Below are 26,158 nucleotides of genomic sequence, written 5' to 3'. Positions count from 1 at the left end.
AACACACAACACAAAAAAAATAACACACAAAAGAGGGTGCAGGAAGTCATATATCATCATATATCACTAAAATGAATAAATCATTACATATCTTAATCAATTTCCTCTTCTAAATTTACCTCTTAATATCATTTTTCATTCATCATTCATCTATCATATCATATCAAATTATATATATAATACAATCACCTAAATGCCCTATCATATATACCTTTCAGAGCGCGATACCATAGTCTTTCGAGACTGAAGGTTGCCAATACAATACCTATCATATATTTCTAAAACTTCATTTTCAACCAAGCATAAAAAGGTTTCCATTGCTCAATTTGAGTTGGTTTTTGTTGGTGATCCAAAATTTCTGAAAGTCTGTCCATTTCCACCACATTCATTATTTTCTCTTTCTCTTCTTCCTCACTCTCCATGGAACATGTCTCAAAATTTTAACTTTATTGTCATCTGCTACCCATTCCTTTTCCTGTGAAGTCTTCAGTAATTTATCTCTGTAAAAGGTTCTGATGAATTTCACATAAGTTTCTCAGTAATTCATGTTTTCTCAAATAAAAAGTTATTGTTTAGTTAAAGCATCCACGCTGGCTTGGGTCTGTACAGATTGGTTTATTTGTTGCTGTACCATTGCCAACAGTTTTTCCATATTATCGTGCATAGTCTGTTTCCAGTCTTTCCCTTTTGATTCCTTTTGTATTAATTTTCCAAGTCTCATCTCCAATGCTGGCAAGCTTCGGGCTTTCGCTGTTCTAGCCACCATCTTTGTTAATGTTCTTTAAGACCACTAGATGTCCTCAGTGAATTATCTTCCTTGCTCCACTTATAAACACAAATCCAGTTCTTGCAATGTCTTTTTAAGTCCACTAGATGTCACTGGTACACTGTTCTTGTTTTATTTTTGTTTCTTATCTACTGTGTTTATACTTGTAGCCTTGGCAACCGCATTCCTCAATCTGCAAGAATGTCAAAACATCCAGCTGCACTCCCAAAAGATAGTAGCAAACCAAGGCAATAAACGCTCCGATGCACAAACTTAAATCCAAGGACAGTTAATTTATAATCCACTGAAATTCAAAGTTGCAAAGATGTAATTATATTTTCAGATAACCATAACAAGCTTGGTAAATCTCTTCTACGATTTCTCCTCACACTGATAAGCAGCTGGGGGGAATCTCCCCCCTTCTCTTCTTCTCACCAAAATCAGGTGATTTTCACTCTCAAGAAAACCAAATCAGGCAATCAAATTACTCAGTCCATTTGATTCAAAATGAATTCTTCACCATTGTTGCCAAGAAGGCGAAATCTGCTGGGAAAGCCCCCCTGGCTGGGCTTTATCTCCTCAGGAATTGTGCCATCACATGGAGGAGTTTGTCTCTCCTGACAAATAATCCTCGAATCTCCTCGGATCCACAGTTTTTGGGGCAAAACGGAGTGCCTTTCAAGAGTCTGCTCAGTGCTGGCTGGCCCCTCCCCCAATACAGCACACATTTAAATGGACCCCCATTCCTTCACCCCACAAGCACAACTCTGGTTGTGTTTGGTCAACTGGGCCAGAGGTGCTCAGGGGATCAGAGACTGTCCACAGGCTGGATAGAGGCTCGCCCTTGGCTGTATCTGGCCCCCCGGGCCAGAGACCCCTGGAGACCCCTGGAGTAGAGTGAGAGATGGTTCAATGAAATACAGATAAGTCTAATTGTCAGATAATTACACAAAAGGGCCTATTCACTGAACGTTCTGGGGATGTGGTGTGGGTAGGTTATCCATTCTGTTTTTCTACATGTACTTAAAGCATTATCCCAAGTGCACATAGTATGACCAGCTCACCACTGGCTGGGAGCCACCTTGGTAAGCACTGCTTGTTCTTTGTCTAACACACATCTGCATTCTGCATAGTATATTTAAGTCATGCTTCGAACGAGTTTAGTCATCATGAATTTACCCAACAGTTCCTGAAAACTGCAGTTAGGAAGCTGGGACAGCATCTTTTTGTTTTTAACTTTATTTTGATGGAGAAGGAAACTATGATTGCTAAATAGGTTTGAAACTATATTAAATGTATATTTATGGATGTGCCTGTAACCAAACATGCCAATTTTACAACAAGCAGGAATATTCCCAGGCAATTACTGCTTGATTGCTGCTGTAATGGCCAGAATAGAATTGCCTTGATGATTACTAGTGTGACTGCATTTCACTTTCTTTCATGAACCTCTGGCTATTGAGGGCTGGGCCAACCAGTTAATGGGAGTCATTGAAGGTGATTATGGGGCTCTTTCACACAAGTAAGGAGCCTCTCAATCTGGTGGTTTATGCAAAGATCCCTAGGAGCAACTCAGACTCCCCAGACTGCCTGCTTCTTTTGCTTTTAGAAATAATGTTGCTTAAGATGGCAAATGGCATTCCTATACTATTCTTCCCAGCAGAAAGTATTTATAAGCTGACTTTTTTTTTTTAACTAGGGTGCCACGAAGGCTTCAAAGAAATGAATCCTGTACAAGAGTGGCATCACTAGAGGGTGACATCAGAAAAAACTATCAGAGAGATGACACCTGGGTTTTCCTGGGACCTCAGTTGGCCTCAAAGAGAGTGAAAGACAGAGGCCAGGTCTACTAGGCAGATAGACCTGGGCTCTAGAGCCTCCTCTGCTGTGGTTGACAGTGGGGGAACTTTGGTCATAGGTACAGCTGCCATACCAGTGCCATGCAGGTAGACTTGAGATCCAGGGACTTTTTTGGCCATTGCCACACCCCCCGCCCCACTCCTGTTCTACCTGCCCCATTGCCACCCACTACCTTCCCCATTTTGCCTCCTTCCCTCCACACTGGTGACACCAACCTGTCATGAATATGTACAGTTTAGGCCTAGGTTAGCATGTGAAGCCTGAACCAAATTAAGTCAATAACGGAGAAGTGGCTAGCAGTTCCTAGCTGCAGGAATGTGAGCAAACAAACAAGAATTACAACCCATTGGAATGTTTAACACCTCAGTAGACTGAGGGGCACCTGATCAAGCGGAATGGAATGCAGCGATGGATCTCCAGTGGGGAAGGATAAGAACTAGCTGCCACCATGTTGTAAACTTAGGGGGGTTTGGGGTGCTTAGAGTTCTTGGTTCTCGAACCCTAAAGCCCTCAAGGCTCCCCTGTCCAGTAGTACTGCCATCACCCTGTATGTGCCAGTGCCTCAGTCCAGGGACACTGAGACCCTCTAGGCTCAACTCTATCCCTTGCAGGCACTGAGCTCTTTCTCCAATTAAAGCTTCAGTCCTCAAGTTACTAGACCTCAATGGGCACTTGGTAGCTTGCTGAACGGCTAGGCAGGATTCTGAACCTTTGTTCCCAACAGACAATGAAACCACTTGGTAAAAGAAATTTTAGTTTATTAAGTACATAAGGTTACATAAGGCCGCAAATGCTAGAGGCATAAACATCTAGGAAACATACCAGCAATAAAATAATAAAGCTAGCTGGCTATCTCTATTAATCCCTATCTCTCACCTGGGTCAGTTACTCTTGTAGATCTCTTAGCTCCAGGCTACCTGTGAGGCCAGATGCCCATGGTGGACAATGGAGCTCCCAGCGTGCAGGATGTTGCACCCAAAAACTCTGCCCAAGAAGAAACAGACACACCCCTTGGGGCACTCATTATCCTTCTTATGCTAATAGTACTGAGGTGACTTCATACTTATTTAGACTGTCCAATCTGAATCTTTTGAGGACAGAACCTGGTTGCTAGCCCTCCTAGTTCTTACCCCTCCCCACTGGAGATCCATCGCTGCATTCCATTCCGCTTGATCAGGCACCCCTCAGTCTACTGAGGTGTTAAACATTCCAGTGGGTTGTAATTCTTGTTGTTTGTTTACTCACATTCCTGCAGCTAGGAACTGCTAGCCACTTCTCCGTTACTGACTTAGTTTGGTTCAGGCTTCACATGCTAACCTAGGCCTAAACTGTACATATTCATGACACAACCATAGTGATGACACTGTGTACAAGGTGGCCTTGAATTTCATATACTGCTCAGAAAAGGAACATAAATTCAGATATGCACCAGCTCAATAGGTGGCACAAGTCCACATCGATCCATGCAGGAGGATCTGGGTTTGGATACAGAGTGGACTAGCACCAACCCCTCCTGGGCCCAATCCTCCCATCCGCCCCATCTCCTCCCCATTGCACCCCCTCTCCACTGTCCCCTGCCCCTGCGCTGGATTTCCCTACTCTGGCAGGAGTCCCTATGGCCACTAGTGTCAGCGGGGAGGCTCTGGCCTTCCTGTCAGCTCATCTAGGCCTTGCACTGTTGCAAAGCATTTTACGACACTTTAGTGACAGCATTCGCTAGTGGAAACACATGATCCACCAGCACAGCATTTAGATAAGATTGGACCATTAGTCCAATATTTAGAGAAGTAGATTACAGTACTTAATTAGTAGTCACAGAGTTAGGGTTACCTCATGGAAGCACGGTGGTTACCTAATAGGGAGAACTCAACAAGTGAATCTTTCCCTGATACGAAAATGCAGGAAGGAGTTTCACTTATGCTTATTATGCAGCTAGCAAAGACATGGGTCCTTTATCCATGGAACAGAAAACAGAAAATGGCAATCCTATCCATACTTGCAACAGGACACAAGTCAGAAACTGTACTCAATTCACAATGTGCCCATTTAGGTTTCTGGGCTATAATTACATATATTATCTGACCTATTAATTATTATGTGACCTATAATTTGACCACTGTGAACATAATTGGTCTCAGTCTTCAGTATGTGAACCAATTCTATCTTTCCAGTTGCTTGTATAAACTAGATTTACACTAGTATTTCTCTCCTGTTTCAGAATGGCAGAACGCAAGCTTTTTGTTGTTTGATTCTTTTTACACTATGGTAGAGTTTAAACCTACTTACGGCCCAATCCTATTCAACTTTTCAGCACCAGTGCAGCCTCAATGCAGCCCTGAGGTAAGGGAACATATGTTCCCATACCTTGAGGAGGCCTCCCCACCACAGGATGCAGTGCATACCCCATTGGCACAGAAGCACCAGCACCGGAAAATTGGACTGGATTGGGCCCTTAGTGTGCAATCCAGAAGCGATGTCGAGCCAGCACAGTCTCCAGGTGCCGGCTCCCAAGTGTCATAAACATGCCATAAGGCACATTTGTACCACATCTAGGAGTTGGCTGGGCCGGGACAGAGATCTGCGCCTGCACCCCCAGGCTGAATCTGGATTTTGCACCGTCTGGCAGGCAGGGGTAAGTTATGCTGGGCGACACAGGGGTTGGGAAAGGGTGGTGGGAGGGCATTCCATGGGTGGGGAGGGGGCTTTTTGGGACAGGGGGAGGGCGGAATGGGAGGTGGATCCGGCCTGGGAGGGGGGCAGGATCAGCTGCAGAAGCACAGGCTGGATCCTAACCCCCACTCCTAGCCAGGGCAGCCTTATACGGGCTGCTCAGATTTGTGCCAGCTAAATCACTGGTGCAGGTCTGAGTATCGCCACAAGGGTGGCTAAGGCTTTACTTGGAGTAAGGGGAAAATATCCCCTTACCTCAAAGTGACCTCCGGCTGCCTCATGTAACCTCCAAGGTGACCTGTGCTAGATACAGTGCAGGCTGCTGTGGTCTGCCTGTTCTGGTTTAGGTTAGGTTTGGGCTGCCATTGCACTAGGGTTGCCACAGATGCAAAGGAGGACAGGGCTTCTGTACCTTTAACAGTGGTGGGGTGGAAGTCTAGCTGTGGGCCGAGCCACATCTACTGAAATGCCCTGACATATACAGGAGAAGAGGTAAAACATGAATCCTTTGACTTTCCAGATGCTCAATCTGGCTTTGGCTTTGAGTCAGTGTTTGATCACATCCTCTGAGAGTTGGTACAGCAGGTTGCAACTCAAAACAGAGAGATACCCACACCCCAGGCTGGTCAGGGTGGCATGGAATTCAAGCCACACACCTTGAACTTCATGTGAACTGATTGAGATGAAGGCAGCCTTGTAAATGGAATCCACTTAAGACAATTTGCCAAGCAGGACACTCCTATCCCATTCCATCAGTTTTCAAAATAGCACACCTGAGTGCTGCTTCATACACACCCATCCATGTGCACCGTCCTTGGCAACATCCTCTGAGTCACCTCAGAAATCTTCCTCAAGCAGTGATTAACTGGTGAAAACCTGACTGCACGTGCAGTCAGAAGGGCTGCAATGCAGGATCAGAAGAATGCTCAGTCAGCTTAGTGCCATGCAAACAGGGATCACATGCAGGCATATCCAGAATGCATCCAAGAAAGGGATCTTACAGGACTGTCACTCCCACCCAAGAGATTATGGAGATGGATGCTAGTCCATGTGTTCAGCTAAAGGCAAGAGCCAGTCTCACAGGTGACCTTAAATGCCTTACAGCAGGGCTGCGTGACTGGCAGTCTGCAAGCAACTTTCAGCAATTTTAGCTAGCCCATCAGTACTACAAAATGCTAATAAAGATATGATTAAAACAAACCCCAGCACCACCAAGTTTTCCCATAGTTTTACTTATATGGAAAAGAATAAAATGTTTTCGGTTTGAAAGAATGACTCCAAATGACTGGGTGGCATTACAGCAACATTAAGCTCAACTGTGAAATGTTGCCATGACCTAGTAACACATCTCCACATGACCTTGCGCACTCGTCTCCAAACTCCGGCATGCTGTCACTTTCTAAAATGCTCTTTCCCATTGCAAATGGTCATGACAGAACTCCTTCATTTCCTAGAAACCAAAATGTTCCCTGGAACTAGAGATGCCCTGATTATTTTGATGTAATCTCACTCACATTATCTGAATACAATACATTTGGTGACTTATTCCTCCAATGGGTGGCTTTTGAGGGGTGGTTCCATTTAACCCTCATGATGACTCTTGAGGTAGTGTAGGCTGAGAGAGATGTGTTAACTTGCACAAGCCCAATTGTTTCACAGCTGAGATGGTTTCCCTGGTCCAAGATAAACACTCTAGCTAGCCACTATGCCACATTGGATCTTTCGGCCATCAGGAAATGACTGGGGGTTATCCCTTTGGTTTAACAGGAGATCTATTGCAAGCTAATGCTATGAAATGCTTCCCCTACATGGCACTCCAAAAGCTCCTTACAGATGATTTAGCAGGAACGAGAGCACACAGGGCTGTCCAGGCTTTGCATTTCTACAAATCAGGGTCATACTGCCTGTGATAATGAAGCTGAGGAATTCCCCTATGCAAGTCTTCTTTTCATTCCAGAGATCTGTTACATACTGAAGAAACCCAACATCAAAGACCTTAGCCAGGTTTTTATGTAGTCTGCACTAATGAAATAAAATCTGCACCAAGACAAAGTAATCTAAATCAAGAAAAGTTAAATTTTTAAGTGTGCATAAATTATGCAAATCACACATATTTGCATTTTTTGCTTTTGTATTATCTATTCTGCTTCTGGAAAGCTCCACTTCCTGACCTCTGAAAATCCCACCCACCCAATCTTGCTTAGACCTTCCCCCCAGCTTTTGAGATTTCATCTGGCACTGCCCACACATGATGGCATGAAGCATTTAATTTATTTATTTATTTATTTATTTATTTTATTTAAAGAAGCCCCTGAGATTCTCAGCAGTATGTTGAACTCTATGCCAGGTACCAACTTCTAGACTACTGTGTTGCAGTGGTGGAAACACACACAGCTCTGACTGTAACAGGGCAGAGCAAGAAATCTGCAGGTAAGAAGACTCAGATTCTGTACTTGACATTTTCAACTAAGATTTCAAGCTGGGAAAGACTGACTGCTCTACCTCTGAAACCCCAGAGCCACTGCCAGTATGGGCTTGATGGTCAGAATCAGTATATGGCAGAGTCAAACACCTCCCCCATATAGCTCTCTGCACTGGACCACCTCACTGGCTTACCTGAGGGCAGTGGCTGACCTGATCTCCTTTGACAATTCTGTTTGAATGCTAAATCATAAACCCAACTACTTCCCATTCTACAAATCTGCTACTACCACCATCTCTCACACTGCACAACATATGCAAGACCCGCTGACCCCACCTAGCACACCCCCCCCCCCACAAGCTGTGCAGTGAACCAGGTGGTCTCCAGCATTTTCTCCTTCCTTCCACACCAAGCTAAGGATAAAAGGGCAATGAGCAGTTTCCCAGAATCATCAAACAAATGTTTCCATGTTTGTTTACTTGAAGGTGCAAACCCAGCAGCACCCATGTGATTCAAACCCATGGCATCTGTCAAAACCAATGGTGACTATGTTCAGTGCCACACAGGTAGTGGTTTCATGTCCATGCAACCCACTCACCCCACCCTTCATGGAGAAAGGTTTGCAGCCCCCCGCCCCAATTATATCCAGTATTGCACCAATGATTTTGTCCTTGCATCCCCATGCATATCTCAGGCTGCTCTGTCTTTTGCCTGTGAAACGATCACTCCATTATTAACCCAGGACTGGTGAATCCTGTCTACATTTCTATGTCCTTCCTCGTTCCACGGGGGGAAAAAAACAACCAGAAACGCCTTTTCCTAAACCCACCCGCGATTCAGAAACGCACGCCTGGGGAAAACGCCAAGAGGCTAAAGATAACGCCAGGGGTTTCAGGGGAATGAATTAAATCCCAGGCTTGTGCCTCCGCACGCCTTCCGGTGTTGGGCTCTGCCGTAGCAACCAGCGAGCAATCCTCCCAGCTCCAGCTACGAGGCAGCAGGCAAGGCGGCGGGGGGCTCGAGCAGTTACACCACGGCGATTCCAAACCCTGCAAACGCCTGGAGCCCAATCCTATGCCTGTCTACTCAGAAGTAAGTCCCAGTATAGTCAATAGGGCTTACTTGTGTGCATGATTGCAGCCTTAGAGCCCAATCCTATGCTTGTCTACACTACACCAAGCCCCACTGTCTTCCATGGGGCTTACTCTCAGGAAAGTGTGCATAGGATTGCAGCCTTAGAGCCCAATCCTATGCCTGTCTACTCAGTACCAAGTCCCACTGTCTTCCATGGGGCTTACTCCCAGGAAAGCGTGCTTAGGATTGCAGCCTCAGAGCCGAATCCTATGCCTGTCTACTCCGAAGTAAGTCCCAGTATCGTCAATGGGGCTGACTTTCAGGAAAGTGTGGTTAGGACTGTAGCATTGGAGCCCAATCCTATGCTTGTCTACTCAGCAGCAAGTCCCACTGTCTTCAGTGCGGCTTCCTCTCAGGAAAGCGTGCATAGGATTGCAGCCTTGCGACGGGGGGTATGCATGCAAACCCCGGGCACGTCGCCTCTTTCCAGCCCGAACTCCCTCCCTCCGCCCCAGAAAGTGTTTGCAGAGCGAGAAAGAGCCTGACCGGAATTGTTGTCCATGCTGCGTCCGTCCTCAGTTACACCTGGCTCGGGGTGGCGAGGCGGGAACGGCGTCGAGGGCTTGGGCGCGCGCGAGCCGGCTCCCCACAGCAGGCAGGAGCTGCGATTGGGCGCGAGGAGGGCAGGCAGGCGCGCGCTGAGGGAACCCTCTGCGGCTTTCCCCCGCGGGCGCGCGAGAGTGTGTGTGCGCTGCTCGCTCCTGGGCTGCCGCGTTGCAGAATGGGTCGAGGCAGGCAGCCTCCTGTGACTTCCACGTGCTTTGCAGCAGGGCTCGGTGGAGGCTCTTACCCCTCTTCTCCCCTGCCTGCTTGCGTGTGTGTCTAGAGATGGATGGATGTGGGTGAGGGTGGCTGCTGCTGCTGCTGGTGGTTCAACCCGGGGATCAGCCAGCCAGCAGGGAGCGGGGGAGTGAGCGAGCGAGCGATTGGGGCGCTGGCGTGCCTTAGTGGCTGGCTCATGTGCAGCCTGCATGTGACAGAATCAAAGGCATGCCCCACTGACACACATTTCAGGCAGCCCGAGCGATGACATCAGCTCCCGGGCTGCACATGGGCAGCGGCAGGCGGGGCTTCAGCCGGGCTTCACACTGCAGCAAGATGGGGCGGGGGCGGGAGGAGGAGCAGAAGCAGAGCCCCCGCCTGGCACGGTCCCATCTGGGGCACAGGCAAGCGGCGGTTCCCAGGCCGTTGTCCACACAGAAAGGGGTCACGCGTCCTCCTTTGCCAAGGAACGGAGCCCGGCCGCTGCTCCCGGATCTCAGCCGGGAATGAGAGCCAAAAGGACGAGGCGTGATCGGCTCAGGCTTTGGGCAAAACATGGACTCTCAGTACATGCTCAGAGGCACTCTCGCCATGGTTACTCCGCAAATCTTGTGAGGGTAGTCACCTCAAACCCCCCTCCCCGCCCTTCATCCAAGGGGAAAATAAAAGAGCGGGAAACAAATAAGGAGAACACTCCGGGAAGCTCCACCTGTTGGAGTTCTGCCTGCCGTCGTGCACTCCAGCGATCGGTGGGGGGGGGAGAGGGGTGCAGTCTTTTACATCCTGCCCCACTGCCCTAGGTGCATGCTCCAGCCAAGTTAAGGATTTTGACTTCCCTTTAATGTCAATGAGAGGAGCATGGTTTCAGCACAGAGCAAGTCTACTCAGAAGTAAATCCCATACAGTTCAATCAAATTTACTTCCCCTGGGGGCTGGGGATAAGAATAGGCTCTCTGTACTTGTCCTAAGAGGCGACTAAACAGCCACCGGGTAGATGGGTCAGCCTGGGAAGGCAGCTCATCTGAGAGAAGGAAAACTGATCCCAAACCTCCACTGCCTTGTGGCCACATCCAGTTATGGAAAAGGCTTCAGGAGTCAACCTCGAGCCTAAATCAGGAGCCAGAGTCCCTGAGGCAGTTCATGACTGATCACAGTCACGTTCTGGCAACTCCTGCGATGCCGCTGGAACCAACCGTATTGGCCTCTGCCTTTCCATTGGACCATTTCAGCGATGTGGAGAGGGGGGATTTGCTGCATGGGTAACAGCCTATCCTCCATACCTACTTTACCCAGGCTTCGCGCACTGGAGAGGACACTCTTTTCCAGAACCACCATTCAGAGCGTGACACCATAGTCTTCCGAGACTGAAGGATGCCAACAAGATGTGTTACACATCCTATGCACACTTTCCTGAGAGTAAGCCCCGTTGAGGATAATGGGACTTACTTCTGAGTAGACAAGCGTAGGATTGGGCTCAAAGTCTCCCTTTGAATTCAAGTGAGACTTCAAAGGTGCTTCACTTTTCTTAGATTGTGCCCACCATATTTTGAGTCCTGTTTGGACACTAGGACTCAACTAGACTAGCTGTTATTCATACAGCATGGTCGGTGTTTTGGTGGCTAATATCATCCAGTGGTTCATAAACCCAAAACAAATGCACACCTTCCTGGGAATAAGGTGCATTTAATATACAGTCATCCACTGCATAACAACCTTTTGGTCAATGACGGACTGCATATACAAGGATGGTCCCATAAGATTATAATGGAATTGAAAAACCTTTTGGTTCTTGTGTAGCTATGTAACCTTCTGTATCTGTAACCAGTGGGTAACCACCCAATTTTTGGTGGTGGGTTGTGGACTGGAACTGGCTGTGATGCCACAAAGCTTTCAGGGGTGCTACCTGGCTGCTGCAGCCAACAAAGTTGGTTGTGGCACTAAAAATATTGGGAAGCGTTGGGCTATACCAGGGGTGCTCAATAGGTGGATCGCGATCTACCGGTAGATCGCGAGGCAAAATGAGTAGATCACGGAGTGCCGACCCCCCCCTTCAGGTGCCTCTGGGAGGAAACACCGGGAGTAAGGCCCATTGTACTCAATGGGGCTTACTCCCAGGTAAGTGTGGCTAGGATTGCAGTCTCACAGCCTAATCCTAGGCATGTCTACTCAGGAGTAAGTCCTGTTATACTCAGTGGGGCTCAAGGTACACCAACATACATTGTACACATAAATGTTATATGTTATGATGGCGCGAACATTGTAAAAAAAACTCTGGTAGATCTCCGGGCCTTGCTGGGTTTCAAAGTAGCTCTCGAGCCAAAAAAGTGTGAGCACCCTGGACTATACCATATATAGCCTAGGTGTGTAGTGGGCTATATTACCTAGGTTTGTGTAAGTACACTCTATGATGTTCACACAATGATAAAATATCCTAATGACACATTTCACAGAATGTCTCCCAGTCATTAAGTGACACATACCTGTAGTGGGGCCTACTTCTTAGCATTTCACAGAATGTCTCCCAGTCATTAAGTGACACATACCTATAGTGGGGCCTACTTCTTAGTAAACATGTTTAGAGTTACACTGTGACGCAAGCATATGCCAGCCACAAGAACTGAGAGTTAGAACTGGGAGTCTTGTAAATGAATTTTCAGTTTCTGCTCTGTTCATCCAGAGGGCTCAAGGACCACAGGAGATAACTGCCAGGTAAAGACTAAAATGTATTTATGCACTATAAAACCACACCACATCTGCTTAATATTCTTCAGCACTATATCAGCCACAATTCTCATGGGAGCACTATGCTTGAGAAAGACTTATGTAAAAACAAAGTACTGCGCCAGACACAAAACCAGAGTGTCTCACAGAGGACATGCTCTCATTAGTATGTGCATGCAATTTGAAATGGCCCAAAGCTTATTTGAGGTGCAAAAAAAGCTCAGGTCTTTATTCTCAGGCATAATTTAGGGGCATCACAAGTTAAAACATGTTGCACAAAAGCAACACTGTATGGGAGACAAAGCTGGCAGGAATATGTGGCAGTTTGTGATCTGGGGTAGCTCAACATTTCTTCTCTAGGGTGCAAAGGTGTGTAAATTTTCTGATCCTAAGGCTGCAATCCTAACCACACTTTCCTGAGAGTAAGCCCCATTGAACAAAATAGGACTTACTTCTGAGTAGACCTGGTTAGGATTGTGCCCTTAATTGAGCTCTGTTGCTTATACAGCTCTGCTGAATAAGGCACTAGGAACCTCCTGAATAAGGCACTAGGATGGCCCTGTGAGTTTCAGTACAAAGAAGGGAGGCTTGAAGTGCTTGCAGAAAATGTTAATGCTCAGATGCTATGAGGGAAGGGAGATCTGCAACTGGGCATCTTAAATGGCCCCAGTTGTCAAATCTCATTTTAGGAGCTTCAGAGAGAGCATTAAGGGCATAATAATCCAAAGGAATCTGAGTGTTCTTAAATCCCAGTGAAATAAATGAAATTAAAGACATTTGTTTTGGATACTGAAAAACAACAGTTTCTTAGGCTGCAATCTTATGCATACTTTCCTGGGAGTAAATCCCCTTGAAAACAATTACTTCTGAGTAGACAAGCACAGGATTGTGTTCTGACTCACTCTCCCTTTCTTTCCTTCACAGCCACAATTATAGGTCTGATGTCTAAATACAAAACAGATTCTGTTTTTAACTGAGGAATTATTAAGTTTCCAATAGATGGAATAATAGTTAAAACTGAGAAGAATGCAAACCAGGGAGTCAGGGCACAGAGAAAGACCCTGTTGAATATGAAACTAGGACAACAGCTATTAATAGGACTCCACTTCTATTTTGAAAGCACAAGAAAACTGGGACAGTGCGATGTACCATTAATGCATTGCCAAGACCAAAGTTTAAAAAGGGAGACTGAAGGCAGAATGTCAGTGGTGGGTTTGGAGATGAAAATTAATTTATTTAATTTATGGCCTAAGCATCCTATGTTTGTTCTGTTCTAGAAATCAGGCTCAGGAATCATGTGCTCAGTTTCCAGCATGAACGCACAAGAACATCAGATTGAATTAAACCAGGGAAATATAACAGTTATTATTTATATAGTGCCATCAATGTACGTGATGCTTTATGCAGAATGAAGACAGGTCACTGCCCCAAGGTGCTTACAGTCTAGACCAGAAGTGTCAAACATGAGGCCCACAGATTGGATGCACCCCCCAGAAGCTTTGTATCTGGCCCACATTTTAATTGGGCTCTCTCTGAGCCACTTTTTCAGAGTGTTCGTGGCAGTTTGCAAAAATGGAAGGGAGAGACAGAAGGAGGCCTCAGAAGGCAAAGAACACTAGAAGAATGGGCAGATCAAAAGGGCTGAAAGAGGAAGACACTACCAAGGTGCTGGGAGAGCCCAATTATCACATGGGCTGCCCTTTCAGTGCTGAGGCATCACTTCGCAGACCACCTCTTAGCTGTTGGGCTGCAAAGGGACACTGTGGCAGTAGCAGCACTGCAGGGCAGGGCAGCCCATGTGATAACTGGGTTCTCCCTTATCTTGAAAATATGATCAGGATTTACACATTTTCTCATCTTTGCAGCTAATGGGTTTCTATGTAAGAACCAAGTGCTTCTTTATGGCCATTATCTGCTTAATGAGGTCACTTTCTGCTTAATGATGTCGCTTCTGGCACCAACAGGCATCATCAATGCTTGAAATGAGTTTGACCAGCAGCATAGCTGAAAGGAGTGCTCCCCCAGCTTGCTCACCATCACCACCCTCCCCACCGCACACCCTCTTTAAATGGAACCAGAGCTGTATTCTGGTTGTGCTCGGAGGGTGTTTTGAAGCCCACGGAGGCTGTGCACTGCCAAGGCATAAAACATCACTTCAGGTTCACCCCCCCCCCAAAAAAAACATAAGACCTCCCAAAGGCCTCAGAACACCCTCCAGTTGCAATCAGGGGGCACAAGGTTTAGCAGAGTGCCACCTGGGATGCTGTGAACCACTCACAGCTATACAACAGAGTTTGATACCTCAGTATGAAATAAGTGATTTAAATATTTAAAGGCTCCTCCTCTGAGCCCAGAAAAGTATCCACTCGCAGAGAAGGCTGCTTCCTGCATCTGTGCATGTTTTGCTGTTCTTGTCTCCTTCCAATTAGCCTCTGCTGTGGGTAGTCATTGTGCCCTGGCTCAGCACCAAGCCGGACTGGAATATTCAATCTCCCAATCTAGTAATACAGCACAATAATGCAACTTTTGAGGGAGGCTGCTTGTTGCATCTCTGCATGACTCACTCCCAGAGCAAGAGACATACCCAGAATAGTGACACATGCAAATGCACAGTGGTGGTTTTTTTCTTATGGGGCAAGAAATTTTTACTCTTCCATATATTCAAAAATAAATTTTTGGGTGTAAGAATGAAGAGGTTTCAGAGTGAAATGTATCTCCAGTTGCAGTTCAGAGGTTATCAGAAGGTTGAAAAACACTGGTCTATAGGATCTTTTATTGTTCAAGGCCCCAGCAATGGAATTTTGGAGTGACCTTGGTCCATGTAGTTAAGAACATAAGAACAGCCCCACTGGATCAGGCCATAGGCCCATCTAGTCCAGCTTCCTGTATCTCACAGCGGCCCACCAAATGCCCCAGGGAGCACACCAGATAACAAGAGACCTCATCCTGGTGCCCTCCCTTGCATCTGGCATTCTTGACATAACCCATTTCTAAAATCAGGAGGTTGCGCATACACATCATGGCTTGTACCCCGTAATGGATTTTTCCTCCAGAAACTTGTCCAATCCCCTTTTAAAGGTGTCCAGTGCTCTAACAGTCTTACTCTGTTACTCTTGCTCTGATCTCCCAGTCTTACCTGGAGATATCAAGGAATTAACCTGAGACCTTCTGCATGCAAAGCAGGTGTTCAGCTAAGGTCTAATCCTGCCCCCATTTTGGCTTAGTCCTTGCCTGACTGGCCCACTCCCCAGTCCAAAGGTTTCCTCTCCTATCCCCTACCAATTCCCCCTTTCCTGTACTGTCCCCAGTATTCCCTACTGCAGTCAACCTGCAGGTTACTCAAGGAAGAATTGTCTTCTTGGGTGGAAATGCATCTCCCAACTGAGGAGAGAGAAGGACTTTAAGTATTATTCACAGCTACAGTACTCTCAGAAGTAAGCCAAGCCCCTGCAGGGTTTGTGGCAGTTTGGAATTCCACTGCCTCTTCCCACCCTCTCCATGTGACCCAGATTCCTACATGCAACTGTGACTTTGTACCAAACAAACTGCAGGCAGAGTCACCATCCTTTTGGATATAAACAAAAGGAGCTAGAATGTTTGTTGCATCACAGATTTTTCTGTGATTTTCTATTATCTCAACACCAATACCTATATATACAGACCCAGGGTTCTTTCTCAGCTATCCAGCTGAATTGATTCTCTGGCAAGTGTGCAGATGGGTGTGAGATTTCTCCATCTATGATGCTTGCAATTCTGTGCAGAGGTAGGGTTGCCAGATACAGTGGGGGACAGAGTGCCTTTACCTCAGCCGACCTTAGAACCCAATGCCTGTCTACTCAGAAGTAAGTCGCATTAGAGTCCATGGGGCTTACTTCCAGATAAGTGTGAACAGGATTGCAGCCTTACACATCTGTGATGGGGGGGCGGGGGGAGTCAAGCAGGCGTTGGGCCACCATAGCTCTTTAAAATGATTGATCAAGCCTTCAATCTGCCGGGCGTGGGGGTGTTGTTTTGTTTTCATTTATCCAAAAAAACACCCCGCTTATCCGAGCTGGAGGGGAGGAGGAGCGATTAGTCGAAGAGCTTGAGCTGCCCTCAATCCTCTCCCCTGATCCACCCGCAGGAGCAGAGAGAGGCGCGACCTCCCCAACTCCACTTAGCAGCAGCACGTGCGCCGGGACTGGAGTCCTTTCCCTGCAGGGACCGCGGCTCCTGCGCCCGCCCGGCCCTGGCTGGAAGGACGCGGGGTCGGGGCAGGCAGGCAAGCAAGCTCCGCTCTCCAGCTGTTCCAGTCCCCCGACTCAACCTCCGGCAAGCTGGATTGCGCTAATTCCCCCAAGCGCTCCTGCTGGCACAGATCCGCCCGGGCAGCGCAGGATTAACGCGGCCCAGCCATGTGCCGAAGGGGTGGGGCGCAGCGTGACTTCCTCGCCGCACATGGGCTGGGACAATGTGAGGTCGGGCGAGGAAGGCAGGAAGGGGAAACCACCAGCACCGCCGCCCTCGCGGGGAAGCTGGAGCTGGGACCTGCCGCGCTTGTTCCGGGGAAGCGAGAATTCCCCAGGCCCAGAGTGATGCACGCCAGCGGGCTCATAGCTTGCATGTGCAAAGTGGGGGCGTCGCTAGAAAGGGGCCGGGGGGGCCACAGCATGAGCAAAGTGGGGTTGTAGCTAGAGGGGGGCCGGGGAGGTCATAGCATGTGCAAAGCAGGGCTGTAGCTAGAGGGGGCTAGGGGGCCCCACCCCAAGTCAACAGTTTGCCCACCCTCACATTTATGGGTCTTTGATGTTTCTCCATAGTTATCCTTTCATTTTGCATACATTTGTATGTATACCTGAAATATTTGCCCACCCTGAAAAAAATAGTCACCCACCCACTTCTAGAATCCTGACTACAGACCTGCTGCAAAGCTTCTACCTTTCAAGCAAAATACTCGTAAGTCCTCCTGGCTACCTGCAGAGGCAGGAAAATACCAATGGGTAGTGTAGTGGTTATCTACACAGGCGCTGAGCTTAGCCTTGGTAACATGGCAACCGGAAGGCAGGCAAACCTGCTGCCCCCCCCCCCACTGGCACACCAGAGTGGGCCAGTTGCTGAGTCTTTGCCCAGAGCCTGTAAACAAAGGATGTTATGAAGAAGCGCATATCTTAGGAATGTGTATTGCAGTCAAGCCAGAGCCAGCAGGTTTCTTAGCAGTGCAGATTTCAGCAACCTTCAGTAATTTTCCCTAGTGTCATCATGTGTTTTGAGAATGAATAAAAGTCTGAGGAAGCTAGCTGGGAGGACGGACTTCTCTCTCAATCTCATACCGTCCTACTTCCGGCTTAGCTCTCCCTGCATCAACCCTCTGAATGTCTGCTGTGTCTCTCATTGCTCTGACTTCTTGCTGCTCGAGTTCTAACTTTCAAACCCTCAGAGTGCTTCTGCTTTTAGCACTCTTCCTCAGGCACCAAGGTTCTAAACCCTGGGTGCTTCCCAAGTAGCATTGTGCTGCAACAGGGTAGCTTCCCCCCCCCCTTGGATAATAATCTGCACCTGTTGAATTCTGCCTGGTGAGAAACTGTTAATGGCACAGACGATCTTCCAAACACAGACATGGTCATGGATGGCAGCAGTACGGTATTATTATCTTTATTGCCAGCTAGCTGCACATGAGTGCAGCTAACATTCTTCCAGGAAATCTCGGAGCACTACTCTTTAAGGACACACCTCTTGGCTGCTTTCTGCCAGCTCTCCTGCTTCAAACAGCCACAGTATAAGGGCAAATGCAACAGGTATCATTTTGCCCATCTCTGTGCCAGGGAAGTGAGGCCAAAAAAGGTAACCTTAGGCAGCAATCCTATCCACACTTACTTGGGAGTAAGCCCCACTGACTATAATGGGACAGTTTTGAGTAGACATTCATAGGATTAGGCTCACACTTGGCCCTGTTTGAGAGTGATCTCTTTCACTACAGGAATATCTTTTTCAAAAAAAAATAACTGAGTATTACCATGACATGGTGGTATCCATCTACCTTGTATTTACTACCTTCTTCTAGTGAGCTTTTATTTTTCAGCAGAAAGCCAGATCTGGCCATTTTGTCTTCCCAGAAGCCAGCAGCTTCACAATCCTCAAGGGAGATTCAAGGCCTGCCTCCGCTCTCACTCCTAGAGGCACATTTTTGGCAGACTGGAGATAATTTATTGGGTGTGTGCGGCCTGTTACACATGGTTGCAAGTTGCGCAAGTTCAGCATTTTTTTTTTGTGGGGGAGGACCTTTTGTGGGAGAAGCCTGCCATTCCAAGAAGTGAAAGCTTATATGAACAGGAAATATGTAGATTATGAATTCACATGGATTGTTCATATTGAATTCATGTGAATGGCTTTCCTGGATCAGACCAAGCATCCAGTTTTCAGTCATGGGCAACCAGATGTCTCTGAGTGTTTATAATCGGGATCTGAAGCTGACAGAGGGTTCTTCTTTTGTTTGTAGTTCAGCATCTAGCAAGGAAAGTGGCCTGTATATGTTGGAACCATGGCTTAGTGGTGCAGCGCATGCTGTGCATGCAGAAGGACACTAATATCTAGGTAAGACTGGGGGGGGGGAAACAAACTCTGTATCTGAGACGCTGAAGAGCTGCTGCCAATCATTCAGTGTTGTGAAGACAATACTGAATGAGATGGACCAAAGATCTGACTCAGTAAAAAGCAGCTTCTTACACTCATCCTGACAGGTATAAGTATTGCTTCTGTGTATGGGGGCAGGTGCAATAACTATTGATAGTTCTCACCTGTGAATTTAACCAGATTTCTTAAAGCCATCACCACATCTAATGGCAGTGAATCCTGTGTGTTATTTACAATAAAACATATATAAAATTAACACAATGGCTTGCTTCTGAGTAGGCCTGCATAGGAGTGCACTGTTTATAATTACATTGCATAGAAATGTAATTCTTCACAGGTCCTAGAAGAGTGAGGGGCACTCCAATAGGTGGAACACCACCACCCTGGGACTCATCAGCAAAGTTATGAGTTCTGGTACTAGCTTACACTGCCACAAAGATGCACAGTTGGAAGGTACTCTGCACAAGTAGATATGGTAATATAGTGAGCAGCTTACATAACTGCTTTCTGTGTCCCTCCAACCCTCATTTGCCCCATGGCTCATGATAGCGCCTCAGCTCTCGTTCATCTGCCCACTCTTCACCATTCAGTTGTCTCTGTTTCTCTTTCTGTGCAAGTTCCCTTTTGCTTCTATAAATCTCACTTTCCAAGCTCTCTTACATATAGCTGCTGATCTTCTTCTGTCCCAAGTTATGCTACTGCTTTCTTCAGTAAACTGCAATCATTCCTCCCAAGCAGCTGTTGTGCTTGCTCATGAAACTTCCCATCATTGTTCCCAGGCTCCATATAATTCATTCAGTAAATGCCCCTTTGTAGGATTGTATCTCCCAGAGAGCAATCAGTGTATACAGTGTGTAGCAGAGTCAGCTGGGCACTGTGCTGGGAAGCTCACAGATCTGTGTTCCTGAACTGTCAAGTACAGAGGAGCTCCTGCTGAGTTGCAGAGGAGTTTGTGAGTGCTGCTCCTTCTCTCCTGGTCCCCAACAATTCATTTTTACCATATCTTTTGTTATGGGGCCATATCTTTTTTACATGCTGTTGGCAGCCTTCAGTCTTGAAAGACTATGGTATTGTGCTCTGATTGGTGGTTCTGGAACAGCATCTAGTGTGGCTGAAAGGGCCACACTTGGCCTTTTCAGTCTTTTTTACATATGGGGCCATATATTTTACAAAGGCTGAGGAATGGCCAGCAAACACTGGCTCTTATTGGCCCAGTCCCACTGGAGTGAGACATAGGAACTGGTCTTTTAATGCCCCCCCCACACACACACACACACACAACCCCGCCCCAGCAAAGGCAGCAATACAGGGTTTGTCAGAACCCTCTCTTCATTATGCATTTCAGTCACTGAGATCACCAGGTCTCTCACACTCCCTGCAAGAGCCAACACATAGGCTCACATAGTCTCAAACAGGAGTGAGTGGTTGGGGTGTTTAAGGAACTGTCCAGTGGAATGGACATGAGAATATCCTGTCCATTCCTAACAATCCTAACCCCTTATATGTCAGTACTTTCCAGCACTGACATAAGGGCAATGCAGCTCTGAGGTAAGGGAACAAACATTCCCTTTGAGGAGGACTCCATGAGTGACACCCAACTGCAGGAGCACTGACATGGATTGCACCCTTAGTTGCTGTTCACCCAGAGGGAAAGAGAGTTAAGGAAACCTTTCCTGTGTCTTGGTTTATATGGGAGGAAAGTGCAGAGGTGTATAATGGGGAATTTGGGAGCTGTGAGAAGACGTAGCAGATCAGATAGGTCCCACAAGCTGATAGTTGCTTATCCTTTCTACCGCTGTGTTCCTCCTCAATACCATTTCAGCTCCACAGGGAACTTCCTAGAGATCTCAGAGGATTATCATTTGATGGGATTATGGTGAGGAAGAGCACTTCAGAAGTGCAAGATACACTACCAGAATCAACATGTCCTCACCCACCCAGTCTTAATCTAGACCACTCTCATCCTCCTTGGTTCACTTCCCTCTTACCCAAGGTAGCAAAGCATGCTGGGATATAAGTAGGCCTCATAATGAGAGCTAGCCAATTACCTCATGGAAAGGGATGTACTTACTGGAGTTTGGACACCATAGTAGCTTTGTTGAGCCAGTCTTGCAGATTTGAGGTCTAGAGGAGAGAGGTGTCCAGGAGTACCAGCCAGATGGATTACTTGGTGCTGAGCCGTGTCCCAGGTCTCCGACAAGCTGGGCAAGAGGGGGTGCAATACCGGGAAGGAGGGCGGCAAGGAGGAGGAGGGCAACCTGGGCAGGGGGGAGGAGGGCAACAGCTGAAGCTACCCCAGGAGGGGTGAGGGTGGCAGCAGGGAGTAGGGGGGCGGTATCCACTGGAGCAGCAGCCTGAGCGGCAACAGGCAAAAGGGCAATAGCAGCAGGAAGGGCGGCAGCAGACAGAGCAGCAAGGCAGTGGGTAGCAAGCAGGACAGGGGGGCCGAAAACAGCCAGGGCAGCACATGGGGCAGGGTGGGGGGCAGCAGCTGATGCTACACATGAGTAGGGCTGCTGGGGGAGGGAATGCCCTCCAGAAGTAGGTGATGGCAGGGTGGGGAGCAACTCACCCTAGCTCTTTGCTGCTGGAGCAAAAGAAATGCACCCAACTCAAAATCCCCATAGCTCCTGAGAGCCTTCCCTGCTCAGAGAGGATTCCAGGACATGCACAGGGCCAGCAGGCCCACGGGACATAGCTGACTTGGCTGTATTTATAGCTCCCTAAGGCCAAGAGCACTGGCTCCTAAAGCTGTCTGAGCCAGCACGAGGACTCTGCTCACCAGGCTGCTTAAACACCAGGAAGAGCAACTGTAGGGATAAGCAGACTCACTGGCCCTCCATTTGATCAGGCCAAAGCCCAGCAGGCCTTGTCACCTGAAGGGACAGGGGGCTCTGTGCCTCTAGCACCTGTGTAATAGAAATCAACAGGTGAGGTACAGGCTCGGAGTGATGGGAAAAGCCTGATGGGTAGGGTTGCCAAACCTTCACTACTAGTCTGCAGTTCCATGAAAAAACATCAATCTTCAAGTGACCACTGAAAGCAATCCTGGAGATTTTAACAAGGCCTCCAGGAATTTCCACCAGGTTGGAGAAAAATCTCCAGGTATAGCTTCAGTTAGGGTTGGCAATTCTACTTACCTGATTATTTTTCCTTTGCTGTTAAAGGAATGGAATGTTTGTGTATAAGAGGTAACTCTGGTACTGCTGGGATCACCCAGCCGGTGCCACAGGATGAAAATATTGATTCTGTTCATGGAGAAAGTATCACATTGGCTGTTACGACTAGTTTAATTTCATGGTTTACTAGCTCCAAGAGAACTAGACACGCAATCTCAAATACACCATTCTTGAGACATGAAGGCAATGTTGTGATTTAAAAACTCTTGTTCTCATGTAAGTAGATAACATTCAGTGGCTGCAATTTGTTTATTATTTTATTGATAATGAATAATTTGTTACTTGTTTATATATCCCATTCTGCCCCAGATACTAAGGTGGGTAATGAAAGCAACTCCTCCAGCAGAACAGAATAAAAATTAATGAGGTTTATGAAGATTTCACCCATCTTTTCCCAGCTTGCTGAGTTCCAAATGCCAGCCAGCTCAACCCTTGGTCATATAGGTTGTAAGATACACATGCTTCTGAAAGGTGCTAAAGCTTGGGGTTTATTCATTCATTCATTCATTAGATTTATACTCTGCCTTTCTCTCCGAAGGGCACCCAAGTCTGCAATGGACAGACACTTCTATCAAGTCTGCAACAGAATGGGGGGACAGAAGAAAAGCCACCCAAAATGTCTCTTTTCACACTCTTGCTAACCTGATTCATAGATGATATCATTACAGACCAAACATCATGATACATTGGGGCTCTTGACAACTTATACTTTGAAGATCTAGCTCAGTGGTGTGAAACACATTTCATACAGCAGGCCAAAGATAGCAGTCATGGTGTCTGCTAATGGTTGGAAGTGATGTCATTAAGTAGGAAGTGATGTCATTAAGTGGGTGATGTGCAGAAATAAGCACTTATTTCTCAAGTAGGAACTCATTAGCTGTAAATGACAGAAAAGCAAATATGCAAATCTTGATAATATTTTCAAGATATGGAAAAGCCAATTATCACAGGGGCTGCCCTTTCAGCAATATTTCCTAATATTTCTAGTATTTTCCCTACTGTGTGGAGCAGTTAATGATCTGAGCAGTATGTAACCACTATCATCTTAAAATGGGCAGTGACTTTTCTGCTCTCTAGGCAATGAATGAGGTGCAGCTCATGCATCACAACTACAGCAGTCAGGTGGCATATTTACATAGAATTGTCAGACATGACATACAGTATTTCATGATCACTAGGCACCACTATTTGAAACTGACAAAAAATATCCTCCATCTACTGAGTGCTGGGTACTCTTCGTAAATTGTAACAGATCTCTGAAAACACAGATTTACAGCACAAGCCTATGCTTGTCTAAAAAGTAAGTTCCATTGTGTTCACTGAGGCTGCAATCCTAACCACACTTTCCTGAGAGTAAGCCCTATTGAGCAAAATAGGACTTACTTCTGAGTCGACCTGGTTAGGCTTGTGCCCATACTCCTATTAAATTTATTTTTTATTTAGCGTATGGCATATAATACATGGACTTGTATATCAATTAGACTAGATCAAATGTCAGTGTCCAGTTTGTCCAGCCATTCAAGGACAGTTACCTTCATTGAAAAAGTCAGGCCATAGGCCAGTATACACCCTCAGTTTGCAGCCAGACACAATGTGGTATATGGTCTGGTGAGAGAACCCGCACTCACACTGTGGGTTAGATACTAGCCCCCATTTAAACAGAGTCGTGACTAACACCATGTAGGATCCTGTTCAAAGTTTTCCAGTGCTGGCAAGGTAAGTCGAAACCTGGCACCTTAAGTGTAGGATTGTCTCTATATCTACTCATTTCTGGGCGTTAGATATTTGATTTTCTCTGTAAACCGCTTTGTGAACTTTTTGTTGAAAAGTGGTATATAAATACTGTTGTTTAGCTTTCCATTTAGCTTTCCATTGGGCATTGATGTTAAAATTGTTGTGCGAGTGCCAGACAAAGCTTCCTGGATTTAGGCCTACCGATTGATAGAGGAAGATCAGTATGCACTGGTAAAAGTGGGTTTCTGGTGATTTTTCTATATTCTTTCACTAAAGCCTCTTGTCTCCATAGGGTTGCTGGTGCTATGTGGCTCAAAACAGGGAGCCAACAGACAGGAGTGGGTCTTCTACAGCCGCTTATGATCCTCATGGTTTCATTTAATCTGGCATCCATCTTGCTAGTATGACAGCTGTCAAGCCATACTGGAGCACAGAATTCTCCTGCGGAGTAGATCAATCCTAATGCTGATGTTCTGAGAGTAGTGGCTGAAGCTCCCCATCTTGTTCCTATTAATTTCTGGAGTATGTTGTTCCGGGTATTGATTTTTGTTCTCAAGGTGTGACTTATAAGAGACAGAACTTCTATTAAAGTGTATGTAAGATTACATCCTTAGGGCCCGATCCTATCCAATTTCCAGTGTTGGTACAGCCATGCCAGTGGGGCATGCTCTGCATCCTGTGGTGGGAAGGCAATCACAGAGGCCTCCTTAAGGTATGGGAACATTTGCTGCCTTAACTTGGGGCTGCACTGCAACTGCACCAGTGCTGGAAAAATGGATAGGATTGGGCCCTTAGACTCTAAATCAATGTCTGTTACCAGAAATGCCAGCCCTACCTGGGTGAAGCCAAAGACTGAAGCTGGGAGTAGGACCTCATCCTTATTAAACTTCCTTAAAATGTTGTTTCTTTCTGGGTGGTACTAATGAAGATATTGCTATATTGTGACTTTTTGAGGTTCTCTTTTTCTGCTTCCCAGTCCAAACCATGTCTAATTTCACAAACCTACACCTTTTCCCCCCTCGGATAACAAACCCCTTATCATTTTGGTAGCCCTTCTTTGCACCTCTGTGCAAGGAACAGGGTTCTTTGTACCTTTCCCCACAATATTCTTTTGGAGAGGGGGCAAACAGAAGTGCACTTCTATCTGCCTAGCATGCACCCCTGCCTCACTTCCATCAGTGATCTGCACTCTTCTGGTTACCAACCATCACTTCTATCAGCAATCTGCACATACTGCAGGGCTTAGATAAGAAAAGAAAGAGATAAGATAAGATCCAATAAGAGCCTATGACAACTTCCTCACAGTTCATCAGCTGAGAGCAGATAATGACCTAATTCAACAAGCCAATTCAGGAGGGTGTTATGTTTTGACACCCCTGGCCTAGACATAAATACTCCTGACAAATTTCTCCTTGCCTCTTGCTGATGATATCACTCCTGGTCTAGGTGAGATTCCAGAGCTCTGCTCCTCCCCTAGCTATACCCCTGGTTCTACCTCAGAAGAGCAAAGGGCAGTGTACATGCCTCCTCCTTTCATCCTCAAAACAATTCTGTGAGGGAGGTTAGGCTGAGAGAGAGAGAGAGCGCAAGTGGCCCCCCAAATCATGTACCCCCCAAATCATGTACCCCCCAAATCATGTACCAAGTTTTGCAGCTGTGTTGGGATTCAAACCCAGGTCACCCTGCTCAACAGCCAACAATCTGGCTACTTCACCAGACTGGATTTCTCTCTCTCTCTCACTGGTTCCCAACCTGTGGTCCGTGGACTACAAGTGGTCTACAAGACCCTGAGAAGTGGTCTGTGAGATTTCAGGGGAAAAAAATTGCCTTCTATTGCTTCCAGTGTCTTACTGAGTGAGCACTCCCCCATGGACCACCAGAGAGGGCAGAGAAAAGACTACCCGTAGCCAGCACTGAAGTATCAACTGCAGCTGTGGATGGTCCATTCTCTGCCCTCTCCGATGATCCATGGGGGAGCACTGGCTTGGGAGACACTCACCCATGAGCCACCAAAGAAGTTGGAAAATGGACCACTCACAGCTGCAGCCAGCAACAAAAGCAGCATTTGACAAATCTCTATAAATAATGAATCTAATAAATCTTCTATAACAATTGCAAATTCAATTGTATTTTTTGTGTCCAGAAGGTGGGGGTTTCATGTATTCCACAATGATTCCAATTTTTGCCTCAGTAGTCCGCAGGCTCCTAAAGGTTGGGAACCACTGATGTATATGAGTGACAGAAATGCAGTATTAAAAGTGTGCTTGTATTAGGTTTTTGAACAGGTGATGGCCATACAGG

General features: G+C 46.7%; 1 protein-coding gene and 1 long non-coding RNA gene across 2 annotated transcripts in view; one reads left to right on the top strand and one right to left on the bottom strand.

Moving 5' to 3' along the window:
• LOC136641632 (nuclear receptor subfamily 1 group D member 1-like) overlaps positions 1 to 9,736 on the bottom strand; it is a 40,710-nt gene extending 30,974 nt beyond the window's left edge. Inside the window, exon 1 of the mRNA XM_066617598.1 lies at positions 9,339 to 9,736. Coding sequence (XP_066473695.1) covers positions 9,339 to 9,354 — 16 coding nt within the window. The 5' untranslated portion in view covers positions 9,355 to 9,736. The remainder of the gene's footprint in view (positions 1 to 9,338) is intronic.
• On the top strand, positions 8,737 to 24,780 carry LOC136641633 (uncharacterized). Its single transcript, XR_010793898.1, has 3 exons — positions 8,737 to 8,810; positions 18,811 to 18,905; positions 24,150 to 24,780. It is a non-coding gene; the product is annotated as an uncharacterized lncRNA (long non-coding RNA).
• Positions 24,781 to 26,158: the final 1,378 nt, after the last annotated feature.

This window comes from Tiliqua scincoides, chromosome 2 (assembly GCF_035046505.1).
Source record: "Tiliqua scincoides isolate rTilSci1 chromosome 2, rTilSci1.hap2, whole genome shotgun sequence".
Lineage (NCBI taxonomy): Eukaryota > Metazoa > Chordata > Lepidosauria > Squamata > Scincidae > Tiliqua > Tiliqua scincoides.
This window is presented reverse-complemented; position numbering and strand designations above follow the sequence as displayed.